We start from the raw sequence: 23,070 nt of genomic DNA, 5'->3' as shown, positions 1-23,070 counted from the left end.
TATATATATTCATGAAAATACTGGAAAATAATCAAAATTAAAAAATGGTGATGGGACTAAGTATACTGATAATAGTTATTATTCTTATAACGCTTTTAAATATTCTATATTTTAAAATTGTATTGTTTCCCAAATATAAGGAAAACTAACAGGAGACATTCTGCATTAATATCAATGTTTCATTAACTAGGTTATAGGGACTATTAAAGTCAAAATATTCAATTAAAAATGCCTTTCCAGAACACAAAGACTTCAAAGACCACAACTTCCAACTAGAAAATTTTTATCCCTTGGAAAGTATGTAAATTAAAATGTGTTTCCCAATGGGTCTGTCTCTGACACCCCCACACTCCTGCTTCCCTAACTCAAGCTGCCTCTCCATTCCGGTTGGGGAACTGGGAGGGGCTGAGAGAGCAGGCTGCCCTTCCCCTCCCCCCTACTCACTGAGGAGTTAAGGATCCAGGCAAATCGGAGGCAGGAAGTTTCTGGTTTCAAGCCCAATCTGCCCTTTTGAGTTCTCTGTAACTTCACTGTGAGACTGTGTTACCGGCCTGTGAAGATCCTGGGAAAGACTCCTCCCTGGGACATCTGCAGCTGAAGGGCAGGCCAGCCAGTAGCTCTAAGCACAGCTTCTGGGATCTGGAAACTTCTGTGTGAATTCCAGATTCCTCCTCCCCTCTTTATGCTTTGCCACAGCTGCCATTTACTCGCTAGCACCCTAATAAAAGAACAGCCCCCTCTACCTGGGGAGCCTTGTGCCATCAAAGGGCACCTGGCCCTTTCATCCCTTTAAAGAAGTAAAATAAATGCCCTCTCTCTGCTCCTGTCTCTTCTCTCCCTTGTGAATCCTTTCACAGCCGCATCACCAGCCAAAACCCCAACAATGACGTGGGAACTCCACCAGGAAGGGCTGTCCCTGTGGGAGGAGGTGAGGGAACCAGGGCTGCCCCCTTGCTCCTGCCCCGCCCTCCCTCCCTCCGTCCCTGCAGCTCGGCCCCTCCCCCATCGCGGATTCACTCAGCTCAGGCTCTGGCCCCGCCCATCCCGCAGGGAGGAGCATGCGCAGTTCCTTGCAGACCCGGAAGCGGCTGTGGAGGGGAAGGTGTTGGTTCCCACTGAGGAGGGTGTTTGTGCTTTAAAGCTGCTGCTCTCCGTCCTCCTCCCAGCAGGGAAGGCTGAGGGGCGCTGCAGGCGCTGAAGTCCTTGTTGAGGTCCCCGCCCCGGAGCCCCTCACAGCGGTGAGTCCGCGTCCCGGGAGGCTGCGCAGTGGAGGCGCCGTGTTCCTTTGGGAGGAAACTGAGGCCCCGGCCCGCGGTCTGTCCGCCTTTGGCTGTGGGCCACCGCCTGCCGCGCGGTTTTCCTGCTGAAAACCATTCCCGGGGCCGCCGGTCCTCCCCGCGGGGCTGAGAGTCTGGGTCAGGGGGTTCCCGCCCTTTGCGCCCCTCCCCCCGCCCGGCGCTTTCCGCCCAAAGAGCCCGGATGGCTCCCGGCCTGGGGGTCTGCACCCCGCCTTCCTAGGCCCACCCCCATTTAATAAGGGGTCTGAATGCCAGGGGAGCACAGCTTCCATGGGGTGGGGCTCAGGGGGAAGTACGCGGTGTCCCCAGAAGAGGTGACCTGCCCGCAGGGAGGGGCTTTGTGGGAGCGGTGACTGCGGGGGGCGGGGAACCGGGCTGGGGGGTCTGGAGAGGGAGTGAGAGAGACAGACACGTGGGAGGGAGAAAGGGCAGTGAGGGGTCCACAGAGAGGGGCCCATAGGGGGTGTGGGAGGGACTGGACGGTGACGGTAGGAGTGAGGGGGTAACTTGGGAAAGGAGCCTGAGGAGGAAGGAAGTGGGGAAATAGGGAGGAGGGGGAGCCCAGAGAGAGGAGGGGGAGCTGAGAGGGAGAGGGTCCTGGTGAGCAGAAGTGGGGGCCACACAGGAGGAGGCACTTCAGACAGAGACACTGGTTCAGAGAAGAGTTGGGGGAGCGAGTGCAGGGACAGAAAGGGGGGCTCAGGGATGAGGGTTCAGAGGGGGAAGCAGCACGGAGTCAGCCAGCTGTGGGGAGCAGGACAGACTGTAACAGGCAGCAGAGGGGCCGCGGGCGTGGGGAGGGAAAGACGCGGATGTGTGTGGAGATGGGAGCAATCAGAGACCAGGAGAAAGAGCACCTGAAGGGAAATGGGTTTCAGGAGGTTCATGGTCCAGGTGTAGGGACAGACAGAGATAAGGGGAGAAAGAGCAGGGAGGGGAGAGGGGGACACAGGAAAGGACCACAGTGGAGAGAAAGGGAACAGGGAGACAGAGACAGATCTATAGACAGAAATACACAGCAGTGGGAGGAGGGGAACCCTGGTCTGGATGAGGGGTGAGCTAATGGGATGTGGATGATTTAGTTTTGTATCGGTTTATGGAGAAGTGTGTATGTGTGTGTGTGTATTTTTTTTTAAATATACTTTTATTGATTCTCTAGAGGCAAGGACAGGGAGTGAGAGATAAAAAAATCAATGACTAGAGATAATCATTGATCAGCTGCCTCCTACATGGATGCCCCTAACTTGGGGATATAACATGCAACCTGGCTCTATGTCCTGACTAGGAATCTAATTATGATCTCCTGGTTCATAGGTCCAAGCTCCACCACTGAGTCATGCCACCTAGGTGTGCCTATATATTTAACAACTGAATTGTTTTAGTTATGCAGATTTGAATGAGAATGACAAATCTCCAGTTTATAGAGCTTGGGAGTCCTATATCATAAAGAGGTAATATGCAAATTGACTGTCATACCCTCACAAGAGGGCCACCCCCATGTGGTGACAAGATGGCCATGGCCATGTCATCACAAGATGGCCGGCAGGGGAGGGCAGTTGGGCATGACCAGGTCTGCAGGGGAGGGCACTTAGGGGCGACCAGGCTGCCAGGGAAGGGCAGTTAGGGGCGACTAGGCCAGCAGGGGAGCACAGTTGGGGGCGACCTAGCCTGCTGTGGAGGGCAGTTAGGGGCGACTGGGCTGGCAGAGGAGGTCATTTTTAGGCGATCGGGCTGGTAGGGGAGCAATTAGGCGTCAATCAGACTGGCAGGGGAGTGGTTAGGGGGTGATCAGGCTGGCAGGCAGAAGCGGTTAGGGGCAATCAACTAGGCAGGCAGGCAGTCCGGCAGGCAGGCAGGAGAGCTGGGAGCCAGCAGTCCCGGATTGTGAGAGGGATGTCCGACTGCCTGGGTTCGGGCCTAAAGCGGGGTCTCAGATTGGAGAGGGTTCAGGCTGGGCTGAGGGACACTGGGCATCTAGTTTTATAATAATTTGCTTCCGATTCAAACCTTATTCACTCAGAGGGGAGAGACTTGTCTCTTGGTTATGGGTCCCTTGTCATTTCCTGGGATGGCAAAGACTAGGTGACCTGTGTCTGTCACCATGTGATGCTTTTTCAAGGAATATTAAAAGCCTCATCTTCGTTGCTCTGGTGTTTTCTGTGTGTGCGTGTTTCTTCGATGGGTTTATTTTTCAATGTCTGACATTTAATTTATTATTTAAAAACATCCTGAGGTAAATCCTCTGAGTCTTCTCAGATCCCCTGAGGAGCTTTAGGAAATGCCCTCAGGGGCGCTTTCCCCCATGGAGGTGGACAGCTGCTCTGGGTGGGGCATCATTGGTTACTGAGGGGCTCTGGGTGATTGGAAGGTGAGGACAGGGATTAGCAGGAGGTTTGCAGGATGCCTTTGTGAGAGTGGGGAGCAGGGTTTGTCCAGGGGAGGTAAGGGGGTGCTCTGTTTGGTTTGGGGGGTCAGGACAGCAGCTCATGTTTTCATTTCTGTAGGAGTTTGTGGATGTCTTTGGGAGTAGAGACTCATGAAGATGGACTAAAACTCCTCACCGTGTGGTCTCCATGTAGGAGCTCCTTGTTCCTGACTCTCTCCTTTGACAGTGGTCAGAAGGAGTGGCCTTTTCTGCATTTCCAGGTCCTTCTGACTGTGAGTGTGAGATGAGCTGATTAAGAGTCTGTACTAACTTCTTTGAAGGCACATTCTGTGACTCCTCAACATACTGTCACCTGAGGAAACAAACCAGACCCTGATCAGGACCAGGACCACATGGCTGCTTCTCAGGTAAAAGATGTGTCCTGGGTCAGAGATTATGTTTGCTTTTCTCTAACATCTGGTGATTCATTTCTCTATTTCTGATGTTCTTGCCTTTGCAGGTTTTTTTTCTTTCCTTATTTCATTACTTTATTCATCACTAGCGGCCTGGTGCACGAAAATCATGCAAGGGGTAAAGGGTCCTTCAGCCTGTCCTGCGCCCTCGTGCACTCTGGGACCCCTTGGGGGATGTCCAACAATTGGCAGTTGGACAACCCTCTTACAATCTGGGATGCTGCATGCCCCGGTGACCGTACTTTTCGTACAGATGAAAGGCATCTTGCTGTTATATGGGCAGCTACATTTTTTTGCCCTGATTATAAAAAGTAGTACATAACATGATCCTTCTGAGGCAGTAGTACCATTTTCCTCATCTTTATTTTTTTTATAATATGTTTTATTGGTTTTTTTCACAGAGGAAGGGAGAGGGATAGAGAGCTAGAAACATCGATGGAAAACATCGATCAGCCGCCCCCGCTCACTCTACTGGGTATGTGCCCACAACCAAGGCACATGCCCCCGACTGGAATCAAACCTGGGACCTTTAGTCCGCAGGCCAATGCTCTATCCACTGAGCCAAACCGGTCAGGGCCATGTTCCTCATCTTATGGGTCGAAAACCTGAAGCAGAGAGACGTTACATAATTGGCTTTGTCACACAGTTTTAAGTTATGAAAATCAGGGTTGACCACAAAATCCATAAGCTAGAGTCCTGGCATGTCAATGCTGCATCATCCTGTTGTTTTCAGTGTCAGAGTAGCCTTTCCCGTTTTTAATTTTTAAATCTTAAGAGACTGTTCCCAATATATGGGTTGGGTTCCTAGGCCTGGCCAGCAATCAGGGCCGATCTGTGGGGTGACTGATAGGGCAATTGGCGAGTCCCTGCTAGCACCCACCTTGGCTGGTGGCCTGGCGCCACCTGCTGGCCGTTCCCACCCCCTGTCACCACAGCCACCAGTCGCCTCCCTCTCAGGGGGCAGATGCTCAAGTCAGGACACTCGGGACATATGCTCCTGTGTTGAGCATCTGCCCCCTGGTTGTCAGTGCGTGTCATAGCAACTGGTTGTTCCCCAGGTTGGTCGATTTGCCTATTAGGGTTTTATATAGGATAGTCAATGTCAGCAGTTTCTATATTTCTCTCTTTTTGTGTGTGTGTTTTTCTTCTTTTTTTTAACCTCTCTTTTTAAAAATATATCTTTATTGATTTCAGAATGGAAAGGAGAGGGAGATAGAGACAGAAATATCAGTCAGGATGGAGAATCATTGATCATCTGCCTCTTGTACCCCACCCTGCACTGGGTATCAAGTCTGAAACCTGGAAGGTGCCCTGACCAGGAATCCAACCCTAACCTCCTGGTTCTCAAGTCAACCCTCTACCTCTCAGCCCCACCTGGGCTGGGCTATAATTTCCTCCTCTGTCCCAGAGCCTTGTCTGTATTCATTTTGAAAGCAGGAAGCATTCCCACCTTTATTTAGTGACTTTCAAATAATCAGAACATTTCTTTCATGACAGATAAAGCTTGGAAGGCAGCCATGTCTAACATCCCTACTGGGATGGGTCAGAGGCTCACTTATCACTGAAGAAGGCAAATGTGGGTCTTGGGTTCAAGTGGCTGCAGCATCAGCTCTAGATCAGGGGTAAGAAGATTCTCAGAATAACTCAGAAAATTCTGAAAAGAAGGGCAAATAGAAGAGACTTGCTCACTGGGTTAGTACGAAATACTTGGTAGATAAATGTACTATTATTAGCTTACAGAACATGAGAGGTACACATGGATTGGCACGTGCAAAAATTAAAGTTTATTTGTGATAATTTCCGCAAAATTATTTCTTTATTGATGTATTTTTGCCAGGAAAGTCGCAGCAGGGATGACCTGACCTTCCGTGTGCCTCAGTCCCCTGATGCCCATTGTTCAGTCCACCTGATGTTCACGTGGCACAGGCGATCCCCGCACTATAGAGTTCATAGTCTCCCTTTCTCAGTAATAAGGGTGTAATAGAGATTTAATAAAGTTGTGCAAAGACCATCACTTCTTTGTATTTTCTAGAAAGTTTCCAAGAACGGTATTAATGTATATTCAGTTTCATTAAATTTATACAACATAGTTCTCCACTAATGATGCATAAAAATTGTGAAAGAAATGTACTAGTAAGAAAAATTAGTTTACCAAGCTGGTGTAGATCAGTGGTGGAGGGTTTGATTCCTGGTCCAGGGCAAGTAGGTTCTGGGTACCTGTGGTAGGCAGCCAATCCATGTGTGTCTGTCTCTCTTTCACATTGATGTCTCTTTCTGTCTCGATCCCTCTCCCTCCTTTCCCTTTCCTGCCTTACCCTCCCCAAAAATCCATGGGAAAAAATCTCCCCAGATGAGGATTTACAACCACAAAACGGAAACAGAATGAAGAGATCAGCTGAGGAAAAGCTGCAAACAGCTTAACTTGGAAACATTCCCAACTGTGTACGTGCCAAAGAAGCACATTCTGCAAACAGATGTGCTCCCCCTTTGCCTGCAAACAGGAAGGGTGGGTTTGGCCACAAGGGAATGACCTTTAAAGCTATTCTTTAAAGGTATGGGTCCCCTACCCACACAGTTTTCCCAGGCTTGTTTGGACGGCGGTTATCAGTAGAATGAGAGCAACCTTTCATAGCTTACCAAGAAGTCTGTAACTATTTACTGAGATTTGCTGTACTGAGAATTTGTCCTTCTGCTCTGTCTCTCCCTTAGAGATTAAAAGGAACAAAAAATACATTCCTCTTGACAGACCTCCTATTCAGTGTTTTGTGTATAAAAGGCATTACGCAATTAATAAACTTGCTGCAGTCTTCACCGAGCTCAGCGTCTGTCTTGTCTGTGTATATATTGTCTGTCATTTCATCATTCCTCATTTTATTGAAACAGGTTGCAATAACAGAAGATTTAACTTGTTTTATATCCTTATGTTTCTCTCCTTATTATGTTCATAAAACACAAAGTGGATCTTACACAAATAAATTCATGAGATTTACAAAATCACTAAACCATCTTGATTTCATAGTTATAAAATGTGTGTCTCTGAGCCTAAACTGTTAACCTTATTTCAGCTATTTTTTCTCCCCCCCCCCCAAGTACATTTTTATGGATTTTAGAGAGGAAGAGAGGTAGAAAGAGATAGAAACATCAATGATGAGAGGGAATCATTGATCAGCTGCCTTCTATACACCCCACACTGGGGATTGAGCCTGCATACTGGTCTTACGTGCAGATCGGGAATCAAACCAGTGACCTTTTGGTGCGTGGGTTAGCAGGCAACACTGAGCCACACCAGCTGGCCCAGGCAGAATAATCCTGTTCTAAGATTACTCATAGCCGAAACCGGTTTGGCTCAGTGGATAGAGCGTCGGCCTGCGGACTGAAGGGTCCCGGGTTCGATTCCGGTCAAGGGCATGTACCTTGGTTGCGGGCACATCCCCAGTGGGAGGTGTGCAGGAGGCAGCTGATCGATGTTTCTCTCTCATCGATGTTTCTAACTCTCTATCCCTCTCCCTTCCTCTCTCTGTAAAATATCAATAAAATATATTTAAAAAAAAATAATAAGATTACTCATAGTAACTTCCCCACTAGGATTGTGGTTCCTATATATCCTATTCCATGAGAACTGAATTCCATTAACAAACTCTGTTAGTTCAAAGTTCCGTATGAATTTTTTTTCTCTGTTTTCACTTTCTCTGTACTCAGAAGTATGGCACATGGATCGGAAACATTGACATCACAAGTAAAAGTGAGCTTGTAACCCATGTGGAAACACAGGCCCCATCTCAGAACCTGGATCACAATCAGCATTTTTACAGAAGTTCATTTGCTTGTGGTCTGTTTTACACTTGAGAAGAAGTCCATATACTTCCAACCAGCATGGTATTTCCCGCTGAGAAATATACACCGCTAACCCTGAGTGATGCAAATATAGCACTCAGAAATCCAGTTGCCTGTGTACATGATTTAATTTTTTTTAAATGTATTTTTATTGCCATAACTGGTTTGGCTCAGTGGATAGAGCGTTGCCCTGTGGGCTGAAGGGTCCCAGGTTCAATTCTGGTCAAGGGTATGTACCTTGGTTGTGGGCACATCCCAAGTAGGAGGCGTGCAGGAGGCAGCTGATCCATGTTTCTCTCTCATTGATGTTTCTAGCTCTCTATCCCTCTCCCTTCCTCTCTGTAAAAAATCAGTGAAATATAAAAAAAATTTTTTATTGCTTTCAGAGAGGAAGGGAAAGGGGGAGAGAGAGAGAGATAGAAACATCAATGATGAGAGTCATTGATCAGCTGCCTCCTGCATGCCCCAGAACGATGTAGCCCGCAACCCAGGCATGTGCCCTTGACCGGAATCGAACCTGGGACCCTTCAGGTCCCATGCTAGCATGCCTTAAATTTAAAGTTTATTTTCCTGAAACATACTCTGTACCGTGGGTGTGTGGGCATGTGTTATCCTCATGTGTCAGTGTTAGAAAACCCATCAGAGAATGTTATTGGGGCAAAGTGATCTATTGAATAATTCAGGCTACTCCCCTAGGTCCAAATCTCTTCTCCTGACACTGTTTTCATGTTGGGTGACACTATGAACTCTTCTGGTGACCTCTTGGTAAATGTGTCTTTTCTTTCAGGAACTGTTGACCTTCAGGGATGTGGCCATAGATTTCTCTCAGGAGGAGTGGAAATGCCTGAACCCAGGTCAGCGGAAATTGTATGTAGATGTGATGTCGGAGAACTACAGCAACCTGGCCTCCCTGGGTGAGGATGACTCCTTCCTGATTTCCTCCTCCACCCGCAGGGTTTGGTTTCCTTTATTATTTTAACATCTCTAAGGCTGGCAGCGGAGGGCAGTTAGGGATGACTGGGTCAGCAGGGGAGGGCAGTTGGGAGTGACTTGGCCATGATGGGAGCGCATTTGGGTGTTACCAGGCCTGCAGGGGAGGGCATTTGAGGGTGACCAGGCCAGCAGGGGAGGGCAGGTAGGGGCGACTGGGCCAGCAGGGGCGGGAAGTTGGGGGTGATCTGTCCTGCAGGGGAGCACTTAGGCACTGATCAGGCTGGCAGGCAGAAACGGTTAGGGGCAATCAGGCAGGCAGGCAGATGAGCGTTTGGGAGCCAGCAGGCCCATATTGTGAGGGGGATGTCTTACCGGGATCGGGCCTAAACCGGCAGTCAGACATCCCCTGAGGGGTCCCAGATTGGATAGGGTGCAGACTGGGCTGAGGGATACCCCCCCAGTTCACGAATTTTGTGCACCGGGCCTCTAGTGTGTTTATAATCTGGCTGACAGTGTATGAATGTTGTCATATCTCCACTTCATTGATAATACTTTTTTTTTTTTTTTGTATGGATGATTGGCATCCTATTAGGTGTTTGGTGGTATTTCACGTAGGTGTCCATTGCATGTCTCTGGTGATGAATGAGTTGAACATCATTTAATATGTCTATTGCGCATCTTTATGTCCTGTTTGGGAAATGTCTATTCAGGTCCTCTGCCAATTTTGTCTTATTGGTATTCAGTTGTGTGAGTTCCTCACATATTTTGGATCTTTATTTTTTGAGGATGTAATATTGCTGGGCTGTCGTTGATTTTGTTATTTTGTGGTTTCTTTTGGTATGTCAAACTTATTCTTTTGTAGTCTCATTTCTTTATTTTTTAACTTCTTTGTTATGCCTAGGAAGATATATGCAAACCAGTATTTTTAAGCGTGATGGTGAAGTTCATTGACAATGCTTTCTTTCAATGTTTTCATGGTTTCAGGTCTTATATTTTAGTTGTTAATCCATGCTGAGTTCATTTTGGTTCATGGCCTATGAACGGGACCTTTATTATCTTTGCATGTATCTGTTCTGTTTTGTGTCCCTACTTGATGAAGAATCTGTCTTTACCTATTGTGTGTTCTTGTCTTCTATCTTGTACATTAGTTAACCATATAGCTTTGGACATTTTTAAAGTTGTGTTACTTCCTTTTTCATGTTGATTTTTAAAAGGTGTTTGTATATTCTGAATATTAACTACTTATCAGGTAATATGCTTTGTAGAAATTTTTTTCACATTTCACAGCTTGTATTTTTAATGCACTGACAATTTGCTTTAATGTGAAGTTATTTTTATATGGTGTGTGATGCCTTTTGACTATTTTATTTTGTTTACCTTTCCATTCAGTGCTACAATATAAAATCAAATGTCATAAAAACTTTTCTATATGCCTTAGGCAGATTGGCTTAGTGGATAGAGTGTCGGCCTGTGGACTGAAGGGTCCCGGGTTCAATTCCAATCAAGGGCACATAACCAGGATGCAGGCTCGTTCACTGGCTGCCTCCTGCACGCCCCCCACTGGGGACTGAGCCCGCAACCCAGGCATGTGCCCTTGGCTGGAATAGAACCCGGGACCCTTCAGACAGCCCACTATTGTTCTATCCATTGATCCAAACCAGCTAGGGCTCAATGACTCTCTCTTAAAGTTTCTATCTCTCTCTCCCTCTCCCTTGCTCTCTGAAATCAATAAAAATGTATTTAAAAAAAACCCACTTTTCTATAACTTTTATTTTAATCGATTGAGTTATTATTAGCTTTATGTTTCCAACTCCCCTCATTCTTTTTACATGTAGACATCTAAGTCTCTCAACACTATTCGTATATGTGAATATGTCCCTTACTTCTTTAGTGATATAAGCACCGTTGTGGAAGATTATTTTACCCCATGCGTGAGAAGTTGTAAGTAGGCTTTTTATTCTACAGTGCTTTTTTGTAGGTGTTGTTGATCCTCACATGAGAACATTTTGTCCATTGCTTTTCAGAGAGAGTGGAAGGGTGGGAGCAAGGACCGGGAGAGAGATGGAAACATCGATGTGAGAGAGTCACATTGACCGGTTCCCACTTCAACCAGGTGTGGTGGGAATTTGCAACCTAGGTATGTGTCCTTTAACGGGCATTCAACCCACCACCCTGAGGTGCACAGGATGATGCTCTAACCCTGAGCCACACTGGCCAGGGCCTCCCGTGCTCCTTTATTTACCTCTGTCTTAATGTGTGGATTATACTTTTTTTTAAAATGTATTTTATTGATTTTTCACAGAGAGGAAGGGAGAGGGATAGAGAGCTAGAAACATCGATGAGAGAGAAACATCCATCAGCTGCCTCCTGCACACCCCCCACTGGGGATGTGCCCGCAACCAAGGTACATGCCCTTAACTGGAATCGAACCCGGGACCCTCCTGTCTGCAGGCCGATGCTCTGTGCACTGAGCCAAACTGTCCACTGTTAGGGCTAGATTATACTTTTGGATAACACCAGTTTTAAAATATTTTTTTAAATCAGGAAGCATGATGCCTTTAAGCTTATATTGCCTCTCCCAAGTTTGTTTTGGTTCCCTAGTTTCCCGTGTCGTTTCATATCAATTTTAGGATGAGGATTGCTAATTTTGTGAAAAGTGTCATTGGGACGTGGATCGTGACGGCGTTGAATGTTTATGTCAACCTTGGGTACCTGTGACAGCTTATACTGTTAGCATTGCAGTTTAAAATCATTGCATGTGTAGTTCAGTTATGCTGTTATTCATGTAAACACATACTTAATTTGTTATTTTGTATTAATTTCTGTTACCTTACAGTAACACTGCTAACTTCATTGGGTGGTTTTATATATCATGTTTTAAGAAATTAATTATGTATATCTATTTATATAAATTTGGAGTCTGTGATGTACAATACAGAATTCTGTCACCTGTTAGCAGAGATAATTTTATTTATTTTCTATTTTGATTGTGACCATGGGAACTACTTAAAATATCTTTAAGGTTATAACAACGTACCTTAAACTCATAGTGTCAATTGCATACAAATTTCTGCTGATTTCCATTTCTACCCATGTACCCACATAAGTTGGTATCACATTATCTTTTGCTTTGTGTCATAGCAGAGATTTAAGATTTTATTTTTTATTTTTGCTTGTACAAGGAATTTTAATATTTTCATCTATTAGTGTTTTGTAGAATTTTTAAATTACCTCCAGGAGTATATATATATTTTTAAATATATTTTATTGATTTTTTACAGAGAGGAGGGGAGAGGGATAGAGAGTTAGAAACATCAATGAGAGAGAAACATCGATCAGCTGCCTCCTGCACACCCCCCACTGGGAATGTGCCCGCAACCAAGGTACATGCCCTTGACCGGAATTGAACCTGGGACCCCCCAGTCCAAAGGCCGACGCTCTATCCACTGAGCCAAACCAGTCAGGGCAAGGAGTATATTTCTTAAGGATTATTTATAGGGCAGGTCTAATAATGAGCAAGTTTTGGAACTGGAAAAGTTTTTTCCTCTCCATTGTTGATCTGTTTTGTCAGTATTTTTGTTGGGTGGTTTTTGTTCATTTATCGCTTCAGTGTTCTATTTCGTGCCCTTTTTAGCCTCCAGTAGTATTTTGCTTAGAAACCCCCTAATGATCATAGAGGAGCTGTTTTTTCCATGAAAAGTTATGTTTTTATATGCTTTTTGGATTCTGAGATTCATTATATTTTCATTCTTTTTTATCTGTTCTCACGTTTATATTGAGAACATATACTTAGATTATACGTTTATATACTTAGAGTTCATTGAACTGCTTGCATTTGTATGTCACTTTCTCCAATTGTCAGGATCTTGTTCTGGGCTGCAAACATTGCACAGCAACTCCATTGCCAGGAGGCAGGATGCCTTAAGACAGAGGGAGGTGCAGTAGGTCACCGAACAATGGGTCAGTTGGAGTTTGGAGGGAGGTGGTTCACGCTCCGGCCAAGCGTGCCCAGGCAGTGCACCTGTGCCCTGAGTTTCTTGGGAACGGCTGAAATGGCTTTTGTAACCTTTGGGTTGTCATTGTAACTGTCCCAACTCCCTCTTGTGGTTTCTGAGTATAAATTTGCTGTAACACCTGTGGTCTGCACTGCAGTTCGGCCTTTACCGCGGTGAAGTGCTGCAACTGTAGTCGCTGGCCAGCTTAGTAAAGGCTCATAAATTTTGATCTCTGTCTCTGGTGGTTGTCTCTTGCGGGTCGCCCCATAACAGATCTTAAATGATTAATTTTTTATATAAGCTATCTAATCCTTTTCACGATCCTGTCTTTTTGGTGTCCTCTTGCAGGTCCACTTGTTAGTGTCTTAGGAATTCCTTAAATTCTCTTCATATTTTCACATTTGTTGGCTTTTCTTAATCACAAGTTTAATGAATTAAATTTTGATGAAATATGTACAAGTTCTTTATTTTATTTTTAAAATATATCTTTATTGATTTCAGAGACGAAGGGAGAGAGAGAGAGATAGAAATATCAATGAACAGAGAATCATCGATCAGCTGCCTCCTGCATGATTGGGGATCAAGCCTTCAACTCAGGCCTGTGCCCTGACATGGAACCAGTGTGACCACCTGGTTCACAGATCGAAGCTCAACCACTAAGCCACTACTTTCTGGCAAATTCTTTGATGTTCTAAGTTGAAAATGTCTTTTGTTATTCTACTGTATTTTTTTAAAAAAATATATTTTTTTAATTTAATAAATCTTTATTGTTCAGATTATTACAATTGTTTCTCCTTTTTCCCCCATAGCTACCCTCCACCCGGTTCCCACCCCACCCTCTGCCCTTACCTCCCGCCACTGTCCTCATCCATAGGTGTACAATTTTTGTCCAGTCTCTTCCCACACCCCCCACACCCCTTTCCCCCTGAGAATTATCAATCCACTCCCATACTATGCCCTTGATTCTATTATATTCACCAGTTTCTTCTGTTCCTCAGATTTTTTATTCACTTGATTTTTAGATTCACTTGTTGATAGATACGTATTTGTTGTTCATAATTTTTATCTTTACCTTTTTCTTCTTCTTCCTCTTCTTAAAGAATACCTTTCAGCATTTCATATAATACTGATTTGGTGGTGATGAACTCCTTTAGCTTTTTCTTCTCTGTGAAGCTCTTTATCTGACCTTCAATTCTGAATGATAACTTTACTGGGTAGAGTAATCTTGGTTGTAGGTTCTTGCTATTCATCACTTTGATTATTTCTTGCCACTCCCTTCTGGCCTGCATAGTTTCTGTTGAGAAATCAGCCGACAATCGTATGGGTGCTCCCTTGTAGGTAATTAACTGTTTTTCTCTTGCTGCTTTTCATATTCTCTCTTTGTCTTTTGCCCTTGGCATTTTAATTATGATGTGTCTTGGTGTGGTCCTCTTTGGATTCCCTTTGTTTGGGGTTCTGTGCGCTTCCTGGACTTGTAAGTCTATTTCTTTCACCAGGTGGGGGAAGTTTTCGGTCATTATTTCTTCAAATAGGTTTTCAGTATCTTGCTCTCTCTCTTCTTCTGGCACCCCCATAATTCTGATGTTGGTATGCTTGAAGTTGTCCCAGAGGCTCCTTACACTATCTTCAACTTTTTGGATTCTTTTTTCTTTTTGTTTTCCCGGTTGAGTGTTTTTTGCTTCTTTGTATTTCAAATCTTTGACTTCATTCTTGCGTTCCTCTCGTCTGCTGTTGGGTCTCTGTATAATATTTTTTATTTCAGTCAGTGTATGTTTAATTTCTAGTTGGTCCTTTTTCATATCCTCGAGGGTCTGGTTGAATTTATCGACCTTTTTTAGGATATTCTTGAAAAACCTTATAACTGTGGTTTTGAACTCTATATCCAGTCATTTGTTTTCCTCCATTTCTTTCATTTGTGATCTGTTTCTTTGTCTCCGAATTTTCGCTGCTTCCCTGAGTTGGTAGGGTGGCTTTGTGTGCTAGGTGCCCTATATGGCCCAGTGGGTCGGCGTCCCAGTTACCTAAGGTGGACACTCTTGTTGCACCCCTTTGTGGCGTGTGTGTAAAGCCTTGTTGTAGTTAAGTCTTAATTGTTGTTGGTGTCGCTGCGAGGAATTGACCTCCAGGCCAATTGGCTGTGAGGACCCGCTGTGTCTATAATGGAAGAACTGCTGTGCTTGATACACGCTTATGAGGCAGGACTTGCTTCAGTGGGGCTTTGGTGCTCACTGAGTCTGCCTCTTGAATGTATCACTTATGGATGTGAGTAGTTGAAATCTGGTGTCGTCTCACACTGACCACTAGGTACACTAGCTTCTGGATCTCCAATGGGGTGCAGGTCAGCTACTGTCTGAGGCCACCCAGCAGGCACTACAGCGAGAACTACAGTTTTCTCCTCTTTGCTTGGGGTTTGGAGGTTTTGGAGCTGTCTGACCAGAGCTGCAGTTTGTTTGGTTAAGCTGTGATAGGGCAGGCCATTTATTTGCAAAAGTCACTGCGTGGAACTTGGGTGGGTTTGTAGATTGTGCGGGGTGGGGTCTCAGGGAGTCACTAGGCTAGGCCGTGGCAAACAGCGATAGCTGCCAGTCAGCCATCTCTGCATTTCCATGTTTCCAAGTCCCCGCATCTCGCGCCCCAGTGCAGTAAACAATGATTGCTGGGCGCACCTCTGCAAGAAAGTCACCCTCACTTTCCAACCCGATGGCAGACAGTCCAGCTTCTCCCTGTAAGAGTTTGTGTCCCCAGTGTCTCGGCAGAAACTGGAGTTCAGAGTAATCTGAAGCTTGTCTCCCTTCAGGTTGAAAGAAGCAGCGCACCCAGACACCCACCGCCAGCCCGATTCGCGCATCCCCGTACCTCAGCTTTTCAGCGCTTGTGCACCCCTCAATGCTGTTTGCTCTTTCCTTCTAGTTATAGAACTTCCACTCAGCCAGCTTTCCCATGGTTCTGGGTGATAGACATTTTGTCTTTTAATTGTAGTTTTGAAATTGTTGTGTGAGGCAGCAATTTAGGTGTTTACCTATGCCGCCATCTTGGTTTCTACAAAATATATCTTGATTTTTTTTTTTTTTACAAAGAGGAAGGGAGAGGGATAGAGAGTTGGAAACATCAATAAGAGAGAAACATTGATCAGCTGCCTCGTGACACACCTCCTGCTGGGGATGTGCCACAACCAAAGTACATGCCCTTGACCGGAATCAACCCTGGGACCTTTCAGTTATCAGGCTGACACTCTATCCACTGAGCCAAACCCGTTAGGGCTCTACTGTATTTTTTAATTAGGGTATTATGTTTTTCAATTTCCCCTTTTGGTGTGTTGTTTATAAAGTACTTTCTTATTGTATTTTTATTTTGGTTATGTAATATTTTGGCGATATTATGGAGTTGTCTTTTTTTTCCACCTTTTTGGCTTTAAAATATTTAGTTCGATTCTTTTTCAGGTAATTAATATATTTCCATTAATGTGGTGCCAATTTGATTACTTTTATTTTGTGTTTCTGATGGTACACTTTTTCTGTTTCTATGCATGACTTAATATATTTTGTAGAGATTCCGGAATTGTAAACAAGCAGCCTTTTGAACATACTTTCTTTAGGAGGAAACAAATAATAACCATCTGTGGAACCAATTCTACTTTCTGTCAACACTGTTTTCAGTATCTGTATTCTTTTTTTTTTTTTTTTTTAATATATTTTATTGATATTTCACAGAGAGGACGGGAGAGGGATAGAGATCTAGAAACATCGATGAGAGAGAAACATCTATCAGCTGCCTCCTGCACACCTCCCACTGGGGATGTGCCCGCAACCAAGGTACATGCCCTTGACCGGAATCGAACCCGGGACCTTTCAGTCTGCAGGCCGACGCTCTATCCACTGAGCCAAACCGGTTTCGGCCAGTATCTGTATTCTTGGTTCGGTTGTCTGTTTAATTTCCCAGTTGAGATGGTCTCTGTTTCTTTCTTAGGCCCACGGTATCTTTTCAGGCTTGATATACATCTTTACTACCACTGTCTTTGTGGTTCTCGAACAATTTCTCATTGTTTCTTTGTAGCAGCCACTACAGGGCACTCATCGTGTACTGCCATTCTGTTCGCACTCTGTGTCACGCACAACAGACACTTGTTCAAGATGCTTCAAAACGGAGGACATTAAACATGCACTTCTCTCATCTCTCTCTCTCCAGCCAATAAACTGGGCATTGGGAGTGTTTTAATATTGCCTTGGTGTGCCAGGGGTTTTGAGCAGGTATCATTGGAAAATATAAGGAACTCTTTGTCCCTCTTTGATGTGAGTTTTCCTTATTGTACCTATCTTGAGTTTTGATTGAATTCTTTTCATGCTCTTGAAGTACTCACAAATGTCATTTGGTCGATACGTGCTGTTAATTTCAAAGTGCACTCACCTTGTCAAAACTTAAAAATTTGTGTGTTTTTTTTTTTTCAGCTATGTCATCTAAAGATAACCAGGTCCTTATGCCAAAGCCTGAAATACAAGATTTATTCCCTGAAATAATATTGGTGAGATGTAAAAAGTGTCACTTTGATAATGTACACTTAATGAAAGCCTTGGAATTTGAGGAAGAGTGTGATGAGAAGGGAGGATATTAATATAAACAGAACTAATCTGGAACACTTATTATAATAAAATTTTTGTTACCTAAAGAAGTCAGGTGTATTATGCATTTGGGAAATCTTCCCTTTTAAAGTCAGTTTCATTGGCAGATCAGTGTGTTTCTATACGTGAAGAGTGAAAACAACTTTTTATTGTTTAGCATTCCCGGAAAGGAAATCTGCAAAAGCTAGGAATTCACATATTCTCTAGTGTAATATTTATTTGAATTATTTAAAATGTAGGATGGAATTAAACTTTCATGCAATCATATCTAAAATGTATAGATTTATAACGTATCTATAAAATTAAAAGGTGCTCAATTGGGCAGTCTTTTATGATCCTTTAAATTAAAAATATATTTTTATTGATTTCAGAGAGTAAGAGAGAGAAAGAGGGAGAGGAAAACATCAATGATGAGAGAGAATCACTCATTGGCTGCCTCCTGCATGCCTCCCACTGGGGACTTATCCCGCAGTCAGGCCATGTGCCCTTACTGGGAATGGAACCATGATCTTGTTCATCTGTCAAAGCTCAACCACTGAGCTGTGCTGGCTGGGCAATTTGGCAGTATTTTAAACAAGGATTCATTCTTCTTCCTCTGACAATTAATGTTTTGTATTTATTTTTTTTATCTATCAATAAATTAGGAAAGCTTTTTTTATACAGTGATCTTGGTTTAATGAATATCACAAAATGGTACTTATGGAATGAATGTACATGTTTAATGAAATTATAAATCTCACAACAGGTCTTTCTATCTCCCATTATTACCAGAGTACGCATAATGGAGATAGCAGTTATCAATGGATTAAACATTGGAAAAACTTTAAGCAAGAGTCATATCTTAATCATCGGACAAGTGAACTTGCAGAGGACCATTATAAAGGTGGAAAAGTCTTTGACCAAATGTCCAATCACAGTATAATTCAGGTTATTCCTGTTGTGGAGAAGACACACAAAGGAAGTAAATGTGTCCAGTCTTTTCAGCAGTCTTCAAATTATAATGAACAAGAGAATATTCATACTGGGGAGGAGGCTTACAAATGGAATCCTTGTGGTAGACTTTTAAGTCAAGTATTCTTTCTAAATAAAATGAAAAAAATCCATAGTGGAGAAAAACCATATAAATGTAAAGATTCTGGTAAAACATGTAATTGGCTGTCTGGTTGCACTGTAAATCAGAGAATTTATACTGGAGAGAAGCCTTATAAATGCACAGAATGTGGCAAAGCCTTTAGCAGCTCTTCAATCCTCACTAAGCATCAGAGAGTTCATACTAGAGATAAGCCTTATAAATGTAGAGAATGTGGCAAAGCCTTTAGATGGTCCTCAAACCTTACTTATCATCAGAGAACTCACACCGGAGAGAAGCCTTATAAATGTAGAGAATGTGGCAAAGGATTTATTTCGGCACCATCCCTTAATTGTCATCAGAGAGTTCATACTGGAGAGAAGCCTTATAAATGCACAGAATGTGGCAAAGCCTTTAGCAGCTCTTCAATCCTCACTAAGCATCAGAGAGTTCATACTAGAGATAAGCCTTATAAATGTAGAGAATGTGGCAAAGCCTTTAGATGGTCCTCAAACCTTATTTATCATCAGAGAACTCACAACGGAGAGAAGCCTTATAAATGTAGAGAATGTGGCAAAGGATTTATTTCGGCAACATCCCTTAATTGTCATCAGAGAGTTCATACTGGAGAGAAGCCTTATAAATGTAGAGAATGTGGCAAAGCCTTTAGCCAGTCCTCACACCTTATTTATCATCTGGGAGTTCATACTGGAGAGAAGCCATATAAATGTGGAAAGTGTGGCAAAGCCTTTAGGAATTCCTCATTCCTTACTTATCATCAGAGAGTTCACATTGGAGAGAAGCCTTATAAATGTAGGGAATGTGGCAAAGCATTCAGTAAAACATCATCCCTTAATTATCATCAGATAGTTCACACTGGAGAGAAACCTTATAAATGCAGAGAATGTGGCAAAGCCTTTGGGAGCTCCTCACACCTTATTATGCATCAGAGAGTTCATACTGGAGAGAAGCCTTATACATGTACAGAATGTGGCAAAGCGTTCAGTGAGTCCACAAAGCTTAATCGACATCAAAAAGTTCATACTGGAGAGAAGCCTTATAAATGTAGAGAATGTGGCAAAGCCTTTACAGAGTCCTCATACCTAACTTGTCATCAGAGAATTCACACCGGAGAGAAGCCTTATAAATGTGGAAAATGTGGAAAAGCCTTTTGCAGGTCCTCAGACCTTACTAAGCATCAGACAGTTCATACCGGAGAGAAGTCTTATAAATGTAGAGAATGTGGCAAATCCTTTGGTAGCTCTTCAGTCCTTACTAAGCATCAGAGAGTTCATACTGGAGAGAAGCCTTATAAATGTAGAGAATGTGGCAAAGCCTTTAGCCAGTCCTCATCCCTTATGAAGCATCAGAGAGTTCACACTGGAGAGAAACCTTATAAATGTAGAGAATGTGGCAAAGCGTTCAGTGAGTCCACAAAGCTTAATCGACATCAGAGAGTTCATACTGGAGAGAAGCCTTATAAATGTAGAGAATGTGGCAAGGTCTTTAGCCGTTCCTCCTCCCTTAATGAACATCAGAGAGTTCATACTGGAGAGAAGCCTTATAAATGTAGAGAATGTAGCAAAGCCTTTAGCCATTCTTCATCTCTTACTTATCATAAGAGAGTTCATAGTTGAGAGAAGTCTTACAGATGTGAGGAGTGTTGGAAGTGTTTACCAGGGAGAACTTAGTGAATATCACAGAATTCATACTGGGAAGAAGCCAAATTAATGTGCAAAATATAAAAAGGCTTTTCCATGCTATTCATGTATTACTTTACCTGAGAGTCTTCATACTAAAGAGAGTCCTTACAAAATTAGGGAATGGGCTAGAGCATTTACCCTTAGATCAAAGTTTATTGAACATCGGAGATTTTAGAGTGGAGGAAAGCCTACACTGTAGAAAATGTGAGAAAGCCTTTAACAGGTGTAGTCAACATTTTAAGAATCGTTCTAAAGAGAAACAGAAATAATGAAAGTATTTGGCCAAAGATTTAACAATAGGTTTAATCTTCATTGAGAATGCTAAAATTAAGCCTTATCAATTATGAGGCATATGTCAAAGTGTATATCCTAATTTATATCTTATACAACATCTGATTATTATTACTGGATAGAAGCCCAGCAGATACAAGGAATGTATGAAAGCTTATTCATTATGCAAAACTTAGTTGAAATCAGAATTCATACTGGAGAGAAACAATACAAATGTAAACATTGTCCTAAAGTCTTTAATCAATACCCGTACATTATTCCTCACATTGGAATTCATTCTAGAGGGAAACCTCAAAACTGAAGAATGTGGGAAATCATATACTTGGATCTGCAGCCTCAGTCAATATTAGGGATTGTAATTGGGTAGAAATTCTACATTCATGATATAGGAGGGAGGACTTGTTCAAAATATTCAGTTCACAAAATTCCAAGAAATCAATTCTTTAACATGACTTTAAAATGTAAACACTTGATCCAAGTATATAATTGATTATGAATTTTAAAGTATCACTGAATTCATACTAGATAGGTACTCAAAATGCCTTTCAGGTATTGCTCTTAATCAGCATGTTTCTTACACAGTGTACTCCAAACTTTAAATGTAGTTAGGTAATATTTTGTATGCTTGAATATATCAAAAGAATTGTTGTTTCCATATGTACAGTTACTTAGAGTGTTATCTCATTTATATTGAAATCACTTGAAGTATTTTGAGAAGGAAATAATGTGATTCTACTCCCATATCAATTGATGCTTCTATGTGTTATTCCTGGTTTATGTGTGAGTGAAATCATGGGGACTTCACTTATGCACATTTTTCCATGGAATATTGGATACAGTGTAAGGTGCACATTTTTTTCCATTAGAGAATTACACTATTGAAAGAATCTCTTAAAATAGTTCTTGAGTTTTATTTTATAAATCATGTCATTAAAGTTACTTTTCAGTGCCAATGTGTTTGGATGAAAACTTTATGAGTGCATTTACATTTGTGGTTTTGATGTTTAGGTGAATGGAAGTACACTCAGGACTGTGCTGTCTCTGTAATAGGTTTTCCATAATTAAGAGGAATATTGCAAAACCAGTGTCATTGTTGTACCCAGGATGCAGAATCAGCATGAACTCTGCAGGTGGAGAGAGGACACCTTTCCCAGGCTGCACTGCTGGCTGAACTCAGAAAAATTAATTCTATTTCTTTCATTTTCTATTTTCTATTTCTCTCTGGTTTTTCACTCTGTCTTCTAGGCTGCCATTCTTTTTGCAGTGCTATGACCACAGCACGTTAAGCTCTTCCTGTCCCACATCGGCCCCTCAAGCCTGTGTAGCTTCTGCTCAGTTGTTTGGAATTTATAATGTAGTAGAATTTGGTGAATATTTTGCTTTATTTTCATGGAGTAGGAAGCACACCATTCGGGTTCTCATGCTGACACCTATAGTTTTTAACATGAATATGAACTTTTGGGAAAGAAACCATGATGGCGGCATAGGTAAACACCTAAACTGCTGCCTCGCACAACAATTTCAAAACTACAACTAAAAGACAAATTGGACATCATCCAGAACCACAGGAAGGCTGGCTGAGTGGAAATTCTACAACTAGAAGGAAAGAGAAAAGCACACTGAGACTCAGAGGAGCTGCAGAACACAGATGTGCGGAGAGGGCTGGCAACTGAGTACATGGCTGGCTTTCTCAAGCGGGAGGGTGACAAAAGCTCCCCACGGCTCTGAACTCCAGTTCCAGGCGAGACTTTGGGAACCCAGACTCATACGGAGAGAAACTGGACTGTCTGGCAGCAGGCGAAACTGAAGGGCAGCTTTCTCTCAGAGGTGCTTGCAGGGATTACCGCGGGACACTGAGACCCAGGGGCTTCTTAGAGCAGGGCTGACGGGAAGCCATTGCTGTCTGCTCCGCCCTGAGACTCCACCTCATCCAAGCTGAGCACAGAGGCTTTTGCAAGTCTAGTGTCATAAGGGTGTCTCCAGTACAGAAATTCTCCCAGCATAGACACAGCTGATCCTCACAGCCAATTGGCCTGGAGGTCAATTCCCCCCAGTGATACCAACAACAATTAAGGCTTAACTACAACAAGACTGTGTACACAGTCCACAAAGGGGGGCACCAAGAGTGTCCACCTCAGGTAACTGGGGAGGCTGAGCCACTGGGCCCTATAGGACACCTAGCACACAAAGCCACTCTACCAACTCAGGGAAGCAGTAAAAATGTGGAGACAAAGAAACAGTTCACAAATGAAAGAAATGGAGGAAAGGAAATGACTGGATATAGAGTTCAAAACTACGGTTATAAGGTTTTTCAAGAAATTTCTAGAAAAGGTTGATAAATTTAGCGAGACCCTCAAGGATATGAAAAAGGACCAACTAGAAATTAAGCATACACTGACTGATATAAAACATAATATACAGGGATCCAACAGCAGACTAGAGGATCGCAAGAATCAAGTCAAAGATTTGAAATACAAAGAAGCAAAAACGCCC

At 43.2% G+C, this 23,070-nt stretch overlaps 1 protein-coding gene across 4 annotated transcripts; it reads left to right on the top strand.

The window, feature by feature from the left end:
- The first annotated feature begins 1,058 nt into the window (after window positions 1-1,058).
- Window positions 1,059-23,070, top strand: LOC308235438 (uncharacterized protein). 4 transcript variants are annotated; one of them, XM_080644245.1, is made up of 5 exons: window positions 1,059-1,238; window positions 3,803-4,091; window positions 8,758-8,884; window positions 17,344-17,417; window positions 18,286-23,070. In XM_080644245.1, exons 2-5 carry the CDS (start codon window positions 4,077-4,079, stop codon window positions 20,218-20,220), a joined length of 2,151 nt encoding a protein of 716 aa, XP_080500371.1. In that variant the 5' UTR covers window positions 1,059-1,238; window positions 3,803-4,076; the 3' UTR covers window positions 20,221-23,070. The 4 variants fall into 4 exon arrangements, with proteins under 4 accessions (XP_080500371.1, XP_080500372.1, XP_080500373.1 ...); XM_080644246.1 differs by having other exon boundaries at window positions 1,073-1,415; XM_080644247.1 differs by having other exon boundaries at window positions 1,075-1,238; window positions 3,945-4,091.

This window comes from Plecotus auritus (assembly GCF_963455305.1).
Source record: "Plecotus auritus genome assembly, chromosome: 10".
NCBI lineage: Eukaryota > Metazoa > Chordata > Mammalia > Chiroptera > Vespertilionidae > Plecotus > Plecotus auritus.
Note: the sequence above shows the minus strand (reverse complement) of the source record. Positions and strands in the feature narration are given on the sequence as shown.